The sequence below is a fragment of the Aspergillus japonicus genome (assembly GCF_003184785.1).
Source record: "Aspergillus japonicus CBS 114.51 unplaced genomic scaffold BO86scaffold_96, whole genome shotgun sequence".
Lineage (NCBI taxonomy): Eukaryota > Fungi > Ascomycota > Eurotiomycetes > Eurotiales > Aspergillaceae > Aspergillus > Aspergillus japonicus.
In genome coordinates, this window is record NW_020291733.1 from 72,159 (window position 1) to 91,293 (window position 19,135).

General features: G+C 55.8%; 10 protein-coding genes across 10 annotated transcripts; 5 read left to right on the forward strand and 5 right to left on the reverse strand.

Annotated features, from left to right (window-relative positions):
- Positions 1–89: 89 nt before the first annotated feature.
- BO86DRAFT_451583 (Zn(II)2Cys6 transcription factor) lies at positions 90–2,921 on the forward strand (the record flags this gene model as incomplete). Its single annotated transcript, XM_025676869.1, has 8 exons — positions 90–112; positions 348–423; positions 491–585; positions 744–1,276; positions 1,316–1,738; positions 1,772–1,779; positions 1,810–2,626; positions 2,692–2,921. The coding sequence occupies 8 exons, from the start codon at positions 90–92 to the stop codon at positions 2,919–2,921; spliced, it is 2,205 nt and encodes a 734-aa protein (XP_025522452.1).
- On the reverse strand, positions 2,763–4,699 carry BO86DRAFT_459797 (NAD(P)-dependent alcohol dehydrogenase). Its single transcript, XM_025677375.1, has 3 exons — positions 4,243–4,699; positions 4,046–4,174; positions 2,763–3,975 (listed from the first exon to the last, which is right to left on the reverse strand). The coding sequence occupies exons 1-3, from the start codon at positions 4,264–4,266 to the stop codon at positions 3,019–3,021; spliced, it is 1,110 nt and encodes a 369-aa protein (XP_025522453.1). The 5' UTR covers positions 4,267–4,699; the 3' UTR covers positions 2,763–3,018.
- On the forward strand, positions 4,640–5,477 carry BO86DRAFT_249663 (uncharacterized protein). Its single transcript, XM_025667164.1, has 3 exons — positions 4,640–4,976; positions 5,072–5,341; positions 5,426–5,477. Exons 1-2 carry the CDS (start codon positions 4,810–4,812, stop codon positions 5,316–5,318), a joined length of 414 nt encoding a protein of 137 aa, XP_025522454.1. The 5' UTR covers positions 4,640–4,809; the 3' UTR covers positions 5,319–5,341; positions 5,426–5,477.
- Positions 5,478–5,551: 74 nt separating this feature from the next.
- BO86DRAFT_404563 (PHD finger domain-containing protein) lies at positions 5,552–6,328 on the reverse strand (the record flags this gene model as incomplete). The annotated part of the gene is made up of 1 exon (XM_025674025.1): positions 5,552–6,328. The coding sequence occupies one exon, from the start codon at positions 6,326–6,328 to the stop codon at positions 5,552–5,554; it is 777 nt and encodes a 258-aa protein (XP_025522455.1).
- A 488-nt stretch (positions 6,329–6,816) lies between these two features.
- Positions 6,817–7,390, reverse strand: BO86DRAFT_413792 (RidA family protein; the record flags this gene model as incomplete). Its single annotated transcript, XM_025674778.1, has 2 exons — positions 7,184–7,390; positions 6,817–7,112 (listed from the first exon to the last, which is right to left on the reverse strand). The coding sequence occupies exons 1-2, from the start codon at positions 7,293–7,295 to the stop codon at positions 6,817–6,819; spliced, it is 408 nt and encodes a 135-aa protein (XP_025522456.1). The 5' UTR covers positions 7,296–7,390.
- A 625-nt stretch (positions 7,391–8,015) lies between these two features.
- On the forward strand, positions 8,016–9,419 carry BO86DRAFT_393347 (uncharacterized protein). Its single transcript, XM_025672995.1, has 2 exons — positions 8,016–8,223; positions 8,318–9,419. Exon 2 carries the CDS (start codon positions 8,425–8,427, stop codon positions 9,028–9,030), a length of 606 nt encoding a protein of 201 aa, XP_025522457.1. The 5' UTR covers positions 8,016–8,223; positions 8,318–8,424; the 3' UTR covers positions 9,031–9,419.
- Positions 9,420–10,418: 999 nt separating this feature from the next.
- Positions 10,419–12,360, forward strand: BO86DRAFT_383749 (putative MFS lactose permease; the record flags this gene model as incomplete). Its single annotated transcript, XM_025670855.1, has 6 exons — positions 10,419–10,553; positions 10,609–10,822; positions 10,893–11,242; positions 11,297–11,519; positions 11,593–12,020; positions 12,088–12,360. The coding sequence occupies 6 exons, from the start codon at positions 10,419–10,421 to the stop codon at positions 12,358–12,360; spliced, it is 1,623 nt and encodes a 540-aa protein (XP_025522458.1).
- A 1,118-nt stretch (positions 12,361–13,478) lies between these two features.
- Positions 13,479–15,267, reverse strand: BO86DRAFT_459801 (uncharacterized protein). The gene is made up of 5 exons (XM_025677376.1): positions 14,961–15,267; positions 14,538–14,818; positions 14,262–14,496; positions 14,083–14,196; positions 13,479–14,008 (listed from the first exon to the last, which is right to left on the reverse strand). The coding sequence occupies exons 1-5, from the start codon at positions 15,099–15,101 to the stop codon at positions 13,598–13,600; spliced, it is 1,182 nt and encodes a 393-aa protein (XP_025522459.1). The 5' UTR covers positions 15,102–15,267; the 3' UTR covers positions 13,479–13,597.
- Positions 15,268–15,834: 567 nt separating this feature from the next.
- On the forward strand, positions 15,835–18,316 carry BO86DRAFT_249787 (flavin-binding monooxygenase-like protein). The gene is made up of 2 exons (XM_025667166.1): positions 15,835–16,151; positions 16,221–18,316. Exons 1-2 carry the CDS (start codon positions 16,118–16,120, stop codon positions 17,999–18,001), a joined length of 1,815 nt encoding a protein of 604 aa, XP_025522460.1. The 5' UTR covers positions 15,835–16,117; the 3' UTR covers positions 18,002–18,316.
- On the reverse strand, positions 18,176–19,092 carry BO86DRAFT_383752 (uncharacterized protein; the record flags this gene model as incomplete). Its single annotated transcript, XM_025670856.1, has 3 exons — positions 18,176–18,562; positions 18,627–18,791; positions 18,904–19,092. The coding sequence occupies 3 exons, from the start codon at positions 19,090–19,092 to the stop codon at positions 18,176–18,178; spliced, it is 741 nt and encodes a 246-aa protein (XP_025522461.1).
- Positions 19,093–19,135: the final 43 nt, after the last annotated feature.

Sequence of the window (19,135 nt, forward strand, 5' to 3'; positions counted from 1 at the left end):
AAGTTTGCTTAAAGCCAGCCGTGTGATGTTATACTCATTTAGAGGATGCGAATTAATAGATGCAAATGTCAACTTATCCAGATCCTGAGATGAAGTTTGCTACAGACTACGAGTACGTACAGTAGAGCGGGGGGAAAGACGCGAGGGGGCATCACCGCCTTGGTCACCGCCTCGGCAATACTTCCTTCCGCCCGAATCTTCTGCCTCTTGCCTGCAATCTTCCGCCGGAACCTGCAACTGGAACTCTGCCTATCCCGCTCGCTCATGGAAGAACAGACCGAAGCATCGACATCTGTGGCAGACTCTGTCTCGCCAAGTTCAGCTTCACAGTGCAACAAACCAAGGAGAACACGATTGGCACCTTCAGTGCTACCCACACGCGTCAGTAGCGCCTGTGAACGATGCCGTCTCCACAAATCCCGGGTAAGCACACCGACTTGCGGGTCCGGCATAGTTCATAGATCAATGAACTGACCCCGACTCACGACAGTGTGATCCATATCGTCCATGCTCATTGTGTGTGCGAGCGAATGTCGAATGTCGGCAACGCCCTGCAATTCAACGCCGTGCGGGAAATATCCCATCGTAAGCTTTCTGAGATAATTCTCTATGGCTGCCAGAGGAAGCGCGGCTGTCTAGTAGTCCCGAGCTGACCGCATGATCTGAAGCTCTAGACGCAGACTACCCGGCGCTCGAGGGAAATTATCGCGCCGCCAAAGGCAAATATACAGTCCTCAATCTAGGGAACTGTTGCGGGGCCCGACCACTGGAGAAAATGATCCCGTTACGTCGCTGCGAACAATGTCGGCGGACAATCGCCGACAACATAACCCAATCTCGTCCTCCATCGAACCTGGTGAAGCTGAGTCTGCCATGGGTATCGCTCGTAAGATATGCGAGCTCGGCAGCCAGCATCTGGACGAGCAAACCACTTCGGCCATCCCTGGCTACTCAACAAGTAAAGGCGTTTTGCCTGCGCCTGGCACTGGCGCAAATCGTCGTCCTATTTCCGCCATAATAGGTCAACCATTTCCTGCGACCGAGACCGTCTACAGCCTTCTGGATGATTACTTTGACACGGTTCATTGGTTTTCACTGGTGGTCTATGAGCCCAAGTTTCGTCGCAAGCTTCAAACCATTGCCGATGGCTGCGCCGACCCTACCCAGCGACCCTTCCTTCTACTACTGGCAGTTATGCTCGGTATGGCGGCATGGTACCGGTCACAACGCAGCCGCCAGGAGACAGCTAACGCCAACGATAACTGGGCGGACTGGAGTGAGACTCTTATGCGACTTGTTGAGAACAATCTGATAGATGTGATGGACCAGCCTTCCGTCCTCGCAATACAGACTTGTATTCTCTTCGGTTCGTATCATGTCTACCACGGACGACCTAATTTGTCGTTCACTCTGCTTGGGGCGACTATCAAAATGGCACATGCGATTGGCATGCATCGGGAGCCTCGACGAGGGGACATCGATGACATCGAAGAGCGAAAGCGAGTGTGGTGGACTATCTACACATGGGATCGATTTGCATCCATTACGTACGGCACACCATTGGGCATCAACGACAAGGATTGCAATTTGAGCATGCCTGCCGACATCTACGAAAACCCTTCCTTCGCTCATCCGGTCTCTGATGACTCTGCTTCTGTGTGCTATTCACCATACCAGAGGGAATTGAACCGATTGTATCTGATTGCCTCTCCGGCGCTTGAGATCATCTTCGGCTCTCGTACGTCAAGGACGTCTCAAGATTTAGTCAGAGACAGTTTTGTAAGTTTGGTTCAGGAGACTTCGGAAAAGCTTCATTCATGGCGACAATGTCTCCCGAGCCACTTGGTCCTCGATCTCCAGCAAGACTTCCGTGCAACCGATGAACAGAGCTCCAAAGCGTACGCCTTGCAAGCCTTGTCGCTTCATCTAACATATGACAACATTTTGATCGTGCTCTATCGTCCTTTAATCTCAAGGCAGGTGGACCATCTTTGGACGAGCAACATGTCACCGGGGGTGGACGATATCCATTCGACTGTTTTTGCGACGGCAGCTGCTCCAGACACGTCTAAAAGAACTCCCATCCAAGCCAGCACAGCCAGCTCGGAATTTTGGATGAAAGCCGCTATTCGAACGTCCAGGATAACTGAACTACCTGTGCTTGCGCAACTTGCGACCGAAAGTCATTTGGTCGCCTTCCTCGCCATCAATTTATTCAACGCCGCGGTTGTCTTGGCAGTAATGGCCATATCCGAGCCGCTTTCCGATACAGCTCAAGAAGTCAAGCGGACGATGACCCGCATTCTCCGTCTACAAGACCTATTGGGAAAGCGTTCGGCGCTCTCAAGACAGAGTACTCAGGTTTTGAAGAAGGTGGTCACAATGCTTCTCCGCCGAGAATCGGCCGCTATGCTCGCCCCTCTTGCGGAAACCGCCGCCTTCATCGAGTACGATACCAATGGCGACCGAGCTCTGCCTGATCCGCCTCCCATGTCTGTTGAAGAGACGCTGCGATTGCCATTAAATGCGACTTTGGACATGGTGGATCCCTTGGTGGGCAGCCAGGGCAGCTCTAACTTCAATCGCGCTGGCCGCGTCAACGAAAGCTTGACTTCCGTTCAGTACGGTAAGCCATTCTCATCTCCCTGTTTGTTAATGTGCTCATGCTGATGCTCATGAATAAAATTCCAGTCATGGTTCCTGGCCAGGATTACACGCTCCACGTCCCCGTACTAGGAGAAAATCAGCGGGGTCAATTGCCTGCTCATCCTAGCATTCCACCGACGAATGACTGGGCGCTACCTGCGTCGGGCGACTGGCAACAGCCCAATGGTCTCACACCTCCTGGGGAAGACGGTCATTATAACAACGTAGAAAACGGGCTGTACTGGCTCTGGGATACCACATGGAATGGACTGTGATGCAAGTGGATTTCATAAACTCGTTATACGGTGTATCTCTATATCCCAAAGTTTTATGGTCGCCATGAAAAGAAGTTACCGCACCGAAACCCAGCTTCTACGCTATGACAGCATTGGCTGTTTCTGCGTCCACCTCCGGCCCATATATGACGCTCTTGATTCCTATCCTGTTCGCCACATTTTGGAATGCTTCCTCGACCTGCGTGAAGGAGTATTCGTGAGTAACAAGGCCGTCGACACTGACACGTCGGGCGTCAAGCAGTCCTATGGCGGTTCGGAAGTCTCCAGGGCCGTAGCGGAAGCTGCCCTTCAGAGTAACCTCTTTATCGCAGACTTGACCAATAGGAACGGTGACACTGGGTCGACCTAAGCCCACTTGAATGAAGGTGCCTCCTGGCGTGACCGCGTGCAGACCACAGACCAGGCAGGGCTCCGCCCCCGTTGCGTCCAAGATCACATCTGCACCGTCTTCGAGTCCCGCCGCTTTGAGAAGGTCGGCCGCATTCACTTCAGGCGATGCGTCACTCATTTGGTATGTATGTGTGGCTCCGTACTTGCCAGCAGCCGTAAGCCGACTGGAAACAATATCAACGGCCACCACGGTAGATGCACCAAAGGCCCGGGCAACAGCACAGCAGAGGAGTCCAACTGGACCCGCGCCGAAGACGATGACGGACTTGGTCTGCATATCTCCTGCGAGCCGACAAGCATGCACTGCCACACTCAACGGTTCAACTAATGCGCCCTGACGCAGTGAAATATGGGCGGGAAGCTTGAAACAACACTCGACCGGGACGCGGTAGTATGTGCAAAGTGTCCCGTCAATTGGCGGCGTCGCTGCAAAACGCATGTCGCGGCAGAGGTTATAACGGCCCCTGCGGCACGGCTCGCACGTATTGCAGGCGACCCCAGGCTCTAGGGCAACCCGGTCTCCCACGGCGAGCCCTTCAGCTTTGCTACCGCAAGAGACCACGATTCCTGTTGACTCATGGCCCAGTATGATTGGCTTCTCTACCACATAGCGACCGATTCGTCCGTGTTGCCAGTAATGTACCTGTTGAAACAATTATGTATTAACTCTGATCTGATTTACCGGCGTCAGGGGGATGAAAGTCAGTACTCACATCAGAGCCACAGAGCCCGGTTGCGACGATTTTCACAATGACTTCCCTTTCGGACTGAATCTCTGGTGCCTTGCGGGTTTCGTAGTAAAAGGAGCCACCTGGCTTGAGCACGGCAGCCAAATTGGCGTCCTTAAATTGACGAATCAGTGACTCGAAGCTTTACAAAAAGACCCAATGACATTCAGGGAATCGCCTACCTGGGTCGAATATGCAGCAATCATGTTTCCAGGTCTTAGACGATTCTCAAGGTCAGATATTTGACAATCTGCTAGTATGTCCTGGCTTCTCTTTGTCCTTTCTTATACCTGCCGGCAGGTCGTGTTTATGGACCAGAGGCGAACTGACTCAATTCCGGCGGAGCAGTGCGGCTTCGGTTCCGGCCTTCCTTACAATAATTGCATTGCTGATTGCTGATTCCCCGCATCGATCTACCATCGACTAGAGCTAGCGAGACATCAAAAAAAGGATCTTCCCCGGTCGGTTTCGTCCCCGCCTTATGTGTCTATTCCTTCTTCTCGTCGTGGTAGTATCGACTCCGATTTTTGCGGGTTTTAGGACCTACCCGCTTAGCTTGTGTCTTGCTTCACTGTCACACGGCGCTGCCCACTGGTGATAAACGAGGAGCAATTCTGTTCCCAAGAAGGAAATCTTTTCTTGTTATTCAAATACTGTTCTCCAGCCCCGAGCAACCTCTCTTTAACACGGATCCATCCCGACGCGAGTCATCCGGGCCGGTGTTACAGCTCTCGTGGGGCAGGAGCTCAATGTTGAGCATTAATGGGTCCGGAACCGAACTTCTGGCCGGGCGAGCCAGCATCCGCCGGAACCGAGCATGCAAACCCGCCTTGGACCGAAAACACCATGCGCCCTATACCGCCATAGCATCAGATCGAAAGCAAGGTACAAATGGCTGTCTACGACCTGACTCGAGGTATGGAATGATTGCCGTCAATTTTCTTGGGAGTGTACACAACAAGCCTGCACGAGACCTCCGCATCACAGCGGGATAACAGGGAAACACTGCAGGCAATGGCCGGTCGTGACAATCCCGACAATTGAACTATGGGGCCGACGACGTCTTATGATCTGTGCCTTGGCCCAAGGCGTATGTTACTCGCTGATCACCGTGCTGCTGCGCTTCAGTGATGAGAAAGGAGGCGCCAACAAGCATGCATATGGCTCTGCGGCCGTGGCCTTCTTTTTTGTATACTACATCTTCTTTGGCCTGGGTTTTCAAGTCATCGAATGGCTACTCTCGGTTGAGCATACTTAAAAACTGGCTCCTCCCGCGTCAGGGTACTGGTACGCCAAGCTCATACATCAATGATTGCTATCTCAGTGGCTCACCACAGTATCACATGCTGATTCAGAATCAAATAGCGGAAAACGATGTTCACATTAAATACATCAAACGTTACGATATCATTTCATGATAAACGAGATAACAGGGTGTCACCTGAACAGAACAGCCAGAGGACCAAGCTCGGAGGTGACTGACCTCAGGCCTCACTTCCAAACATGACCCTCCATCTTCAAGTACTGGAAACTCTCAGCCTGCTCCACCGCCTCATCCTCGTCATTCTTCAGCAGCCCCTGGTCGAACAGTTCGGCACCAAACCTCCACGGCTTGCGGCATACCGGGCAATGCATAGGTATCCTGAATTTATACTCGGTGCCCCATTCAATCGCACCGTGCCGATTCCAGGCGCACTCCAAGTGGAAGTAGGTGGTACAGCCCTCGCAGCACAGGTCCACGTGCGGATCGACACGCTCACAGATGTCGCACGCCGCATCCGCGGGCTTGTTGGCTGGGTTATTGATCTTGCGCGCCAGGACGCGGCGGCGTGCCTGCTCGGCGGGCTGCAGGCAGTCCCAGTTGCGGAAGTCGCTGCTGGAGAAGACCTCTTCGAAGCTGCGGTGCTTTTTGATCTGCTCGAGGGTCGGACATCCCAGCTGCGTGCGCCAGGGGAAGAACACGATGGTGCCCTCGTTGGGAGCGTCGTTGCCGGTGCCCTGGGCCGTTAGGACTTTGGGATGGTCATCGCTGTCGATCGACTCATTCTCGCTGTCAGTCTGCTGCGGCGTGAGAAGGACGCCCCCGTCTTCACTGCTGGACATGGTTCCGTCGTCAGATGTCTGCGTTGCAGCATTGGATGTTGCGGAAGTTGGCACGCGCGGCTCAGCGTCCGATGTCTCAGGGTCTGTGTCAGGCTCGCTCGCCATACTAAGACGGGCGAGATCCTTCTTCAGCTCGCTGTAGGCACGGAAGCGGAAGTACGGCATCTTGAAGCTGAGTCAGAGAGGTGAAGTCTGTAGTTCGGGTGAAGATGGATGGTTGAGGTTACTGATACAATATTTCTAACTGATTTATACGCAGCAGGACGGGCTATATGGAGCTCTTTACAACAGAGAGCTTACAATGCTCATTGTTCCAATCACAAAATCGATCAACCGATGCTTGCGAGTAAACAACGAATAATCTAATTCAGGTTCTGATACCTGAGCGAAGAAGAAGTTGCAGGTTCTTTGTTACATGGCTAAGGCTGTTATCTTCATTGATCCATTGCATCGATACTTTGATACTGAGATGATAGTTCTCATCAATCCTCATATGCGTTCATTATGCAGATGCAACCACCAAGAACCTCATGCTTTCGCTTTTTTATCTCTGCCATCACGCTGAATCAAGTCACAAAGCGTCTGAACGCAGTTACTGATACACTTCGCCCTATCCCCTCGTCCCCATCCCCATTCCCAATCTCCTGCGGAATCTATTTCGGATCATGCGCGACCACCTCAATCTCGACGCGCATATCATCCTCGCCCAGCCGCGTGACCCCGACGCAGGTCCACAGCGGCTCGTGGTCAGGCATCCATTGCTTAAAATTCCGGACCATGGCGTCTAGCGCCTCGTTGTTGATGGGCACGTGGTACGAGTTGACCCGGAACACCTGGCTCCACCCCTTCCCGCCCGCGGTCTTCAGGTTCAGGTCCACGTTTCTAAAGGCCTGGTCGATCTGCGCGTTGATCTCCCGGTAGATCTCGCCGGTCTGGGGGTCCCAGCCGCCTTTTTACCGCAGAATTTAGCATTGACCTGGCTGACTGGGATAATCGAGAGAAGGCGAGGGGAGCACCTACCCTGGCCGGAACATTCGATGCGGTCGCCGATGCGGACAGCCTGGCTGTATTTGAAGGTCTGTTGGTTGCGCTTGCCGACGCCGTCGTAGTTGTAGTAGGTGAGGTGAGACATGATGTTGATCAAGGGTGTGTAGGTATGTGTGTATGGATATGTGCTTGTATGGAAGTAGGTCGAGGTATGTTAAGTCAATAAGCTTAAAGTGAACAAGGGACTGGGTGAGGTTACATGCGATGACGATGGGGTTTTATAGAGTTCCCGGGGGTGGGTTCGACACAGCGGAATATATGTTCCGCGGGGAGGGAGAGGGTTAATAGGATGAAGTCATCGATATTCTTTCTGTCTGTCACAACTCTTCTATCTCGCATCTCAAGATAACCAAAGAAAACTCATTCTAATGCAAGGAAATAGAGCTTGCCAAGCTCTCTATTTCAGGAGGTGTCCAGTATGTATGTTACATGCGGAACCAGCACGACGAAGCATTCCCTAATTACTGTACCCCAGGATCAACCTCCACTCCAAATCTGGTCTGAAGCCCGACTACCTAGATATATTGCCACATCACCATTATCCACCAGTCTGCACATGCACATATGAGAATCTTAAGCGCACCGCAAAGCCAAGCATCAACCCAGCTCATAGCGTGAACCACAATCACGTGACCCAAAGTCATGAGTAATCGACTCCCACCTTCCAAGTTGCCCAGACGACTAACCTGTTTGAGAACTAGTGGCTGGCGGTGACTGACGCCCCCGACCGCCCGGAGATATACTGCCGGCGGACCGCATTCGGCGCCAGAAAGCTCCGCCCGCTGGTTCCTCGTCTGTCTTTCTTCCCCAGCCTTGGAATTGCTCGCATCTGAGATCTGAACCACACTCTTTTACTTTCCTTCATCTCAGCCTGTGCCCATCCACTCTCTTATCCATCAGCACCCATTGGTATTTTCCCCAACACTCAATTGCATCCATCCAACATCTATACACTAGACCTCATCACCACCCACCACTCGTATCTACCTTGCGACACTCAGCCAGTGTACTAGGTAAGCTCGGTCCAGCACAGCACCAGCACCAGCACCAGCACCAGCACCAGCACCAACAAAGACCACCATCACTAACCTGAACCAATCACCACAGCCACAGCCACAGCGACAGCTACAGCACCCGCTCCACCACCCAAACCCCTCACCTCGCCTCCCCCCAAACACATCCAATCATACCCCTGCCAGAATCCTCCGACCAAGATGTCCATCCGCACCCTCTCAGACACCGACTTCGAAGACAGCACGCTCAAGCGCGCGCGCACGGACCCGACCGCCCACCGGGTCTGCTACGACTGGATGATCGTCCAGGGCAACTGCCACTACGCGCGCGACCGCGCCGCCTTCACGAGTTACCGGTCCGTGACCACGGTGCGGCTGCAGACGAACATCTTCAACCCGATGGAGGAGCTGGAGGTGGCCGGCGTCGGGACCGTCGAGATCCCCGTGGCGCGGTCGCTGGCCCCCAGCAGCCGCGACCACAACCCCTTCGCAAACAACGACAACCCCAACACGCACACCCTCGTCCTCGAGAACGTCCTGCACATCCCCGAGGCCGTCTGCAACGGGTTCAACCCGCTGCTGTACGGGAGCAGCATGTCGTGCACGGCCGAGAGCTGGACGGGCGCGGATCGCGCGGGCACCCCGCTGTGGGTGGCGACCCCCTTCGCGGGCGGGTCGCGGCTGGTGCTGGCCGGCGCCGCGGCGCAGCTGCAGCACCAGCAGGGGGTGTCGGAGCTGATTGCCGGGCGGTATTATACGTTGAGTCTGTATATTAGTCCCGCGGAGAAGGCGGAGCTGATGGGGTAGACGGTGGGAGAGGGGGCGGTTTGCCTCAGACGGGGGAGTGTGGAGTGTTTGTGACAACCTAGGAAAAAAAAAGAGAAGGGGAAGGGGTGAATCCTGTTGGGAGAGGCGAAGGAAGGAGGCAGGAGGCAACATGACGGGTGACTGACTACTGTTGGTGTACGACGTTTCTTCCTGCATGTTGGTTTGTACAGTATATTATGATACCTATGATAGAATATAGCAAAAACGCAATACGATACGAGTCCGGATAAGTCAAGCGAGATGCATGGCGAAAAGCATGGCATGCCTGCTGCCCCTCGTCGGGGGTTGGGGGAGACACGTGGAAGGGCGGCAGTCGGCGAGCTTCACCCAGCTCGATCGATGCCATGAGATGGGGATGGCAGAGATGGAAGGGAACTCCCAATAACCTCCTGCAGTAGCTTGGGCGCTTAAGCAGTCCGGTCAATTCGATTGTGGATCGAGTGACTGGAAAGGTGTCTGTGCGAAAGGTCAGTCGAACAGGGAGAGACTCTGGAGGCGATTCACTGATCATCCCGGGGTCTAATTTAGGGCTCGATCCAAATTCGCCATGTGGGCAGCAAAAAACCGCGGGGAAAGCGAGCAAAGTGAACAAAGAAGGGGGGGGCATATACCTCAGCCAGCTATAGTTCGACCCAACCACTCGCTTAAGACCCTGAAATTCAGTTCACATGTCCCCCGGAACGGAGTCGAGGGCCGAGAACCTACCAGGAAGAGACCAAGGCAGGGTCTAATCTCGCTCATCTCGTGTGTCTAATCCCTCTAAACCCTCTAATCCCCATGGGGTCTCATCCGGCTGTTCGGCCCGTGGCCCGTCTGGCACGCCAAACCACCAACAAACACACCAATATGGCTCAATCGTGCCCCAACCCTTTCTCTCACCCCTCCAATTTCTAGCGAGATGGCAAATGGCAAATGGCAAATGGCAAATGGCAAATGGCAAATGGCCAAAACCAAAACCACGATCGTATTTCCCTGCGGCAGTCCGGCCCAGACTGCCAGACACTCGCCTTCGGGCATCCCCAGCTTCCCCAGATTCATCTAATCCCGTTTGGATACGGGGTCTCATCCTTGCTGCAATTAGCCCGCCACTCAGCCTATTCTTTGCCAATCCCTGTCCTATCACAGTGCGTCCTCCCCCAGCAAAATTTCCGCGGCATCTGGTGACAGGAAGGGACTATAGTCAGACATGCAGCAATACCCAGTCTTACCATGCCACCACCCCCTTCGCCCGCCCGCCCTCGCTTCGATTCTTTCGATGGTATATATGAGCTCCCGGATGTCCGCTCGAGATTTCGGTTTCTCTTTCTTTTTTGCAGGTCAGCTTAGAACATCAATTTCGAAAGATTGTCTCCGGAAGCTCTCTCACCATGTCTGAGAAACACACGGCGGAGGTCTCCCACCTGGACTCGTCCGAGGTCCAGGTCAAGGGGGTCCACAATGCGGCGTTGGCGGTGGCCACCATCCAGCAGAAGCCCAGTCTGTGGAGCAAGAGCATGCTCAAGGTATGTGTGCAGTCCCGGTGGTTTTGGGTGTGTGGTGGATGCTCACGAACAGTAGCTGTACTGCTGTATCGCCGTCGCCATGCTCAACTCCTGCATCAACGGTTACGACGGTTCCCTGATGGGCTCGATCAACAGTTACCCCCAGTACCGTGACTACTTCGGATTCGACCCGGACGCCGGTACCCCCTCGACCGGTATCGTGTACGCCATCTATACCATCGGAAACATCGTCGGATCGTTCACGGCGGGTCCCTTCACCGATTTCAAGGGTATTTTCTTCCCCCCGTTCCTCTGGTCTAACCACAGAAATCAAAGCTCTGACGTGTGTGCGCACGATAGGACGACGAGTCGGCATGGCGATTGGCGCCATCTTCATCATTATCGGAACCTGCGTGCAAGCCTCGTGCCACAACCTGGGCGGATTCATGGGCGGCCGCTTCCTACTCGGATTTGGCGTGGCGACCTCGGCCACTGCTGGACCGGCGTACGTGTCGGAGATGGCCCACCCGGCCTACCGTGGGGCCATGACGGGTCTGTACAACGTGCTGTGGTTCGGGGGTGGTATTCCGGGAACCTTCATCCCGTGGCGCACCAGCCACATCCAGAGCGACATGAGCTGGCGGATTCCGATCTGGCTGCAGATGATCTTCTCCGGGCTGGTGTTGTGCTTCGTTTACTTCCTCCCCGAGGTAGGTCTCTCTCGGGGATGATCCGTGCCATGAAGACATGCTAATCGTGTCTAGTCCCCCCGTTGGCTCATGTCCCACGACCGCCACGAAGATGCCCTCAACGTTCTGGCCGAGTACCACGGCGAGGGCGACCGCAACGCTCCGATCGTGCAGCTGGAGTATCGGGAGATGATGGAGGACATTTCCAAGACGGGGTCCGACAAGCGGTGGTGGGATTACCGCGAGCTGTTCAACACCCGCGAGACGCGGTATCGGTCCATGCTGGTGATCTTCATGGGTGAGCCTCCTTCCCTGCAGCGTCCCAGAAACCCCCTTCGCCCTAGCCAAACTGTAACTGACACCACACACAGCTCTCTTCGGCCAATGGTCCGGCAACGGCCCGGTCAGCTACTACTACCCGCAGATGCTCCGGGGCGCGGGGATCACCAGCAACAACACGCAGCTGCTGCTGCAGGGTCTGCAGAACGTGGTGTCGCTGATCGGGGCGGTGTCCGGGGCGCTGCTGACGGACCGGTTCGGGCGGCGGCAGCAGCTGCTCGTGTCGACCAGCCTGGTGGTGGTGCTGTTCATCATCGTGACGGCGCTGAACGCGACCAACGTGGTCGACGGGCCGGACGGCGTCCCGACGGCCAAGAGCGGCATCACCGCGCGCGCGCAGATCGCCATGATCTTCATCTTCGGCTTCGTCATCTCCGCCGGCTGGACGCCCAACCAGGCCATGTACCCGGTCGAGTGCCTGCGGTACGAGTCCCGCGCCAAGGGCATGGGCATGAACAACGTAAGTCTCCCGTAGCTGGCAGTCCCTTCCCGCCTGCAAGAGAGAGAGAGACTAATGAGTGAGGCAGTTCTTCGTCAACATCGCCTCCTTCTACAACACCTTCGTCACCGGCATCGCCTTCACCCGCGCCGGCTGGAAGTACTACTTCCTCTTCATCTTCTGGGACACCCTCGAGGTCATCGTCATCTACTTCCTGTTCGTCGAGACCAGCAAGCGCACCCTCGAGGAGTTGACCGAGATCTTCCAGGCCAAGAACCCCGTCAAGGCCTCGCTGAAGCGCGACGAGGTGCTGGTGTCCGGCGGCGAGGCCACGCAGATCACCAAGGAGACCGAGGCGTGATCCCCGCCCAGAGGTGATTGGGTGAGAAGCAGTGGAGGCGTCATGGGCGGTTGGTTCTGGATGGTTGGGATTGTCTGGATGTGTTTGCAGGGAGAGTCGATCGATCATTCCATTCTGCTTGGCTTGGGAGCAGGGGGGCACTATAAGTTATAACTTATCATTAATGAGGATGCTGCTGCTGCTGCTGCTGCTGCCGCGGCTGCTGCACCGTCTGGTTTTGGCTACTGCTTTTCCTCCCGTCTACAGCTAAGATCAAGTAAGCTTTATACCCAGAATAAGATAACACCTACGCTATAGCGCGGATATTGAGCTTCCTCGCAGCAAGCATCACGTGAGACGCAAGGCTCACGCATGACATTCGGAATCAATAACGCCTCTCCTCACTCCATCTTTCCCTCAATCACCATGTAAAAATCATTCATCGACCTATCCGGGACCCCACAGCTTCTTCAACTATAGAGATTACGCAGTACATACATCCTAACAATGAACAAGAGAGTTGGGGTGGGGGGTTCTTATCCAAGAATCCCCGATCATGGCCACGTTTGAAATCCCATGGGACGCGGTGGTTCCTATTTGGGTCCTCTCAGCTTTGATTCCTGCCTTGGGCTTGATGGGATGGATTGTTTAGGCAGGGGGGGGGGGGGGTAAGGGTCTAAGCTGAGCGGCGGGATGAGGGATGTCAATCTTACACTATGGGCGATCTGAGGCTATCGTCATCGGGGTCTTCTCGGGCTGGTCTGGTAACATGACTGCATCGATAAAGTACTATGTTCTTGGGGGTGTATGAGGCGTAACTGGCTGTAAGGTGTTAGCTTAGTTCTTATTGTGCTGTATATCACCATCCTGGGCTATGGTCATACTGCATGATTGCCACGACCTAGAGACTAGCATTCTGATTCTCTCGTACAATGTAGCGAAGCGCATGGCACAGGTAGGCTTGAAGACAGAGTACTTGGTTGGTGATGCATCATCGTTCTGTTTTCGTCAGGATGGCCCATCGAGCAGAGCGAATGAGCACAAGGACCAGATTGCAACGACGGCTGGCGACGATGCAGGGTCCCATTTGAATGCTGGGAGAGATCCCTAGTATAGAGAGGAATTGACTACAACTCATAGACAGAAGGCAAAACCAATCTATAAACCCATAAACAAAGATATATACAATCTCGTAACAACATAACACGGTGTAGTCATCGCACCTACAACTCCAGCCCCCACCCCCAAGATAACCAGCTCAATGCCTCGTAATAATCAACTCCTGAACCACATGTATGCCCCCTTCCCCTTCTACCCGCCGCCCCTCCTCATCCACCGCGGCGAGCATGATCTGCTCATCACTGACCGTCCCCAACTGCGTCCACTGCGTATCCGGCAGCGACAAGGGATGCCGGAACTTCTTCTTCCGAGACTGCGAATGCGCACTCTGATGCTCCCCCTCCGAGAGGGGATACCCCGACGAGCCCCCCGGGCCCGTGGTCGTACTCCCACCCTTGGCGTGGAGGCTGTGGGACGACCAGTATGTGCCCGCCCGTTTGACCATCCGGCGACATACGGGGTAGATCATGGGGAGGTTGCCGATGATGACGGCGACGAAGGTCTCGCGGCAAGCCCAGCTACCGGCTTGCGAGGCGCCATTTGCGCCGGCCTATTTGTTCTCGTTAAGCAGGCATTCGCTATTATTCGTCACTCGATGGCAGAGTCAAGTAAGGGGTTACGCACCGTGACGATCAACACACACCGCAGGATCCCCGCCGCCATGACAAATAATCCGCCGCTGAACAAGACCACCAACTCGAGCTTCTCGCGCCACGGGAGACGGGCTTTGAAGAGGATCTATCCCCATCGCAATTAGCGTGAACCTCTACCTCTCACCGGTCCCGATCGTGGGCAGGGCGTACAGGAAACGGAATCGAGATCAGATACACATCCGTCGCCACATTCAGCGTCACCGTCACGTACACATCGATATGCGAGACGGCCGGCTGACAATAGTTCCCGGGATCCGGGTGGATCTGCCAGTTCTTGTGGAGCGGATGGCACCCCAGCAGGATACTCAGGATGACCGCGAGGTAGGTGCAGGCGATGAAGATGTAGGCGAGGCGGATGCGACGGGTCATGTTGTACAGCCCAGCCCTAGAATTGTGGGGGTCAATTGAGCGGAAATCCAGACACACCGATCCATACAACAGATAACGCAGAGTAATGGCAGAACCAAAGGGGAGGCGTACGTCAGTCGCGAATAAAACACCGCCATGCACGTCTTGAGCAACCACAGCAGAGTAGTGTACAGCGACCATCCCAGCACCTGGGTCTTGGATCCCCCGACGCGGAGCCGGTACTCGTCGGACTGCGGCGAGAGCGCGGCGCGCTCAGCCGCGGTCATGGAGTTGTTGGCGAGCCCATGCCACCAGGCGCTGACGCAGTAGGCGGCGCCGGTTTCGAGGGCATACACTACCTACCAGAAACAGAATTGGTTAGAGCTAGGACAACGACCGATAGAGTACTGTGTGATTGTTGGGAGAGGAGGGTAAAGGAGTTGGGGGGGTGGGTGGAGGGTCAAGAGTAAGCAGCATAGCTCGTTGGGAAGTAAGACGTACCCCTGCAACCGGCATCAAATAGTCATCCAGTGCGAAATTCTTGGGCCCCGCCGTAATCCACCGGGCCGCGATGCGGCAGGCAATGGTCAGAATGGCAATGGCCAGGAGGGTAAAAGCCTCAATGACGAAATCGTCCGCCATGAAGCCGGGAAAGGAAAGGAAGCAGAAGACGAGAAGAAGAAGGGAAAAAGAAAATTGCCTGTGAAACCATTTCAAAGCAAGGCAGATCGGATCGGGGAAAGGGAAGAGGGGGCATTATGTATAAGACAGGTTTTATCAGGGGAAGAGATACAGAGAGGAATTTGCATCGTGATCTGTGCATTCATTTTTTTCGTTGTTTGCTCTTTGCTTCTATGTATCACTTTTTCCCCTGGGCCACGCAAACACAAATGCCGACTTGTCAATGGCTCGGCACGACAAACGCAGAACCCGCAGAGTCAATCCATGGTGGGTTCCACTTTCCTTGCAGGTAGCCTGGAGGTAACTAGACTAGCAACAATACGCCATAGTCCAAACAGTAGTACCGCTTCCTGCACAATAGAACAGGGAAGTAGACAATGGGCAAGGCATAGCGAACTATGGAGTAACTAGACTACTGACCGTTTGGTGACCCATGTCCGATGAACGAACGGGTGGCCCCCCTGGGCTTGAAACGGGGGGAGTCGGGCTTTCCCCCCCTCCCCCCGAGAGGGGGCACTGTGACACCGGTGGTCAGTGGCCAGTGGCCAGGAAGTGGGCCCATGGCATGGCTTGTGGCATGGATTGTGCCGCCTGTCAGACCGTTGCTTCAGCGGATGAGCCGAGCTGTCATCTCCATCCAACGGTGGAGCCAACCGGAGCCAACTGGAGACATTCACTGTTCGTTAACCCTAAGCGGTGTTAGTGGGTGAATGGACCCCGCCACAACAACACCGGTGCAACCTCCGTCGTTATTGCGATCATCCACTTTCCCTGTTCGTGCGATAATGTAAGGAGGAAGAAGGGAGGGGAGGGAACGACGGAGATTAAAAACTGCCACTGATCGGCACGTTATCTGTCAGTCATTTCCCCTCCTCGCCCCCTTCCCGGGCTATTTTTATTCTTCCACTTCTTCCTCCCCTTCCACCCGTTGCTTTTTTTTCCGGCGCTCCTTCCCATTGCCGGTGTCTGCTGTCATAATGGAGTCAGTGGATGTGACCATCATCGGCGCAGGTAAGGTTGCATGCATCATGCATCGGCTTTTATCTTAGGCTCGAACCCATACTGATTCACACTCAACAGGCTGGAGCGGCCTGGCTGCCCTCAAAACCTACCACCAAGTCCACCCCAATGCCTCCATCCTCCTCCTCGAGGCCGCCGACACCGTTGGAGGCGTCTGGGCTCAACACCGCCTGTACGAGGGTCTCAAGTCAAACAATATGCGAGGCACGTACGAGTTCAGCGACTTTCCGCTGGACGATTCGTACGGTGTCGCGCCCGGCGAGCATCTCCCCGGAGCGGTGATCCAGAAATACCTCGCCGATTTCGCAGAGCACTTCCAGCTGACGCCGTACATTCACCTCCGACGGCGCGTGCGGACCATCCAGCACGAGCCTGACACCACCTGGACCCTGACCGTCGACCATCTCGACCCTGAAAATCCCAATGCGATCATCGAAGCATCTACCCTGCACACCAGCAAACTCATCCTCGCGACGGGGATCACCTCGCAGCCCTACCTGCCCCACCTCCCCGGCCACGAACAATTCACCCCGCCCTTGTTCCACATCAGGGATTTACGCCACCACCAGGACCAGATCTTCGCTCCTCCCCCGCAAACCACCTCCCCGCCCGAAGACACAAACGAGAGCATTGTGATCTTCGGCGGCACCAAATCCGCCTGGGACGCGGTGTACGCCGCCGCGACGACCACCGCGTACCAAGTGGACTGGATCATCCGGTCGACAGGCCACGGCCCGATCTGGATGGCGCCGCCGTACGTGACGCCGCTGAAGAAATGGCTGGAGAAGCTGGTGACCACGCGGCTGCTGACCTGGTTCAGCCCGTGCATCTGGGGCGCCGCGGGCGACGGCTGCTCCACCGTGCGCTGGCTGCTGCACGGCACCTGGCTCGGCCGGAAGGCCGTGGACGCCTTCTGGTGGGTGCTGGGCAACGACGTCCTCACGCTGAACAACTACGCCGCGCACCCGGAGACTCGCAAGCTGGTCCCCTGGATCAGCCCCTTCTGGATCGCCAGCGGGCTGAGCATCCTCAACTACCCGACGGATTTCTTCGAGCTGGTGCGCAGTGGGCGCGTACGGGTGCATGTGGATGAGGTGGCGAACCTGTCGGACCAGACCGTACAGCTGGGGTCCGGCCGGGTTATTGAGAAGGTCCGCGCGTTGGTGTGTGCGACCGGGTGGAAGGCCAAGCCTGAGATCCAGTTTGTGCCGGCCTCCCTGGAGCAGGAACTGGGGTTGCCCGAGGCTGAGGACTGCGTGCCCCGGGAGGTTGTGCGGCTGGCTGACCAGGAGATCCGACGACGATTCCCCCGCCTCCAGCATCCGCCTCCCATGGTCCAAGGGTATAAGCCCCTCGCGGACGATGCGCCGGCCGCTGCGGGCCATCCCCTGCGTTTGACCCGGTTCATGGTGCCCGTGGGCGAACTGGGCAAGGAACGTTCGATCGCGTGCCTGGGCCTGACGATGACGATCAACACGGCGATGGTGGCGCAGGCGCAGGCGCTGTGGGTGGCGGTGTGGATGGGCGAGAAGCTGACCGTGAAGAGCCAAGAGCGGTGTCCTGACCAAGCCAGGAAGGCCCTGCAAATACCGTCTTTCTCGAATGTGGATGCGGATTTGGTCTGGGAGACGACACTGCACAGTCAGTTTGGCGTGCATCGGTACCCCGGCGGGTTTGGACGCAGGAATCCGGATTTCGTGTTCGATGCCTTGCCGTACGTGGATTTGTTATTGCGAGACTTGGGACTGGATTATCGGAGGAAGGGCAAGTCGCTGAAATGGCTGGAACCGTATGGGATGGAGGATTATCGGGGCTTGGTGGAAGAATGGATGGTAGACTGATTGGGAGGATTCTCAATGAACAAATGTAAGCAGACGTCATGTACGCAATAGCAGCAGCAACGGTTGCCGAGCGTGGCTAGCTTAGCTTTCTGAAGTGCCTACTTTTCTTAGGCTCAAGTCAACTACCAACATAGCCCTAACTCATTCTCCCTGGCGGACATATCCGCCTCCAACTCACAGATCGAACTCCTCAAAGACCGCCACTCCCCCATTCACTTTCTGGCCCAGCACCTCTCCATCGACCGTCCCCGTCCACCGGAAGAAATGCTGCCCATCGCCCGCCACCTCTCGCGTCCCCAGCATCGTTACCCTCACGCCCCTCATCACCACCTCGACCGCGAACCCGGACGCCGCGGCATGGCTGACCCGCTGCACACTGACAATCCCGGCCTCACAACCACTCAACACCGTCACCCCGTCTTGGAGGACGGACGCGCTGGCCACGGGAATCGTCGCGTTGAGCGGCGTCTCCTGGAACCAGACCAGCGAGTAGGGGCCGACGTGCGCGTGGCCCCAGAACCACTTCTTGACGAGCGAGTGGAAGGGGCGTTCGGACCAGTTCTGCCTGGTTTAGTAGGGTACAGTACATGTACAATAACCCCCGGCGACGGGAGAGTGAGCATACCTTGTCATGATACCCATATCCCTCGAACTTGACCTCCTCTCCATCCACGATCAGATCCACGGTGGCCTTCGCATGCGGCACGATGTTCACCCAGCCGAGCGACCCGAGTCTCAGCGAGGGATCGAACCGTTGGGATGTCGTGCAGGGCGTTCGGGGGGCGGTCGCCTGTCAGCGTGAGCTTGCATACACCTCCACGCAAGAAGACACCCAAGCAAGAACAAAAGAAGAGCAAGAAAAAGGAAGAACGAACATTCTCCAACCTCAACCGCCCACTAACCCTACTCCCCTCCCACCCGACCCAAACATCGAGATGCGGGCCTGCCGTAGCACCCCCAGCAGCAGCAGCAGCAGCAGCAGCAGCAGCAGGAGCAGCCCTCCCCCTCGCCAACAACCCCTGCTCCCCAGCATTCCCAAGCCCACGCGCAACCACCCTCCTCTTGCCCCCCTTCCCCTTCCCCTTCCCCATCTTGAACCCCTCCCCAGAGAAACCAGGATACCCCGCCGAACTA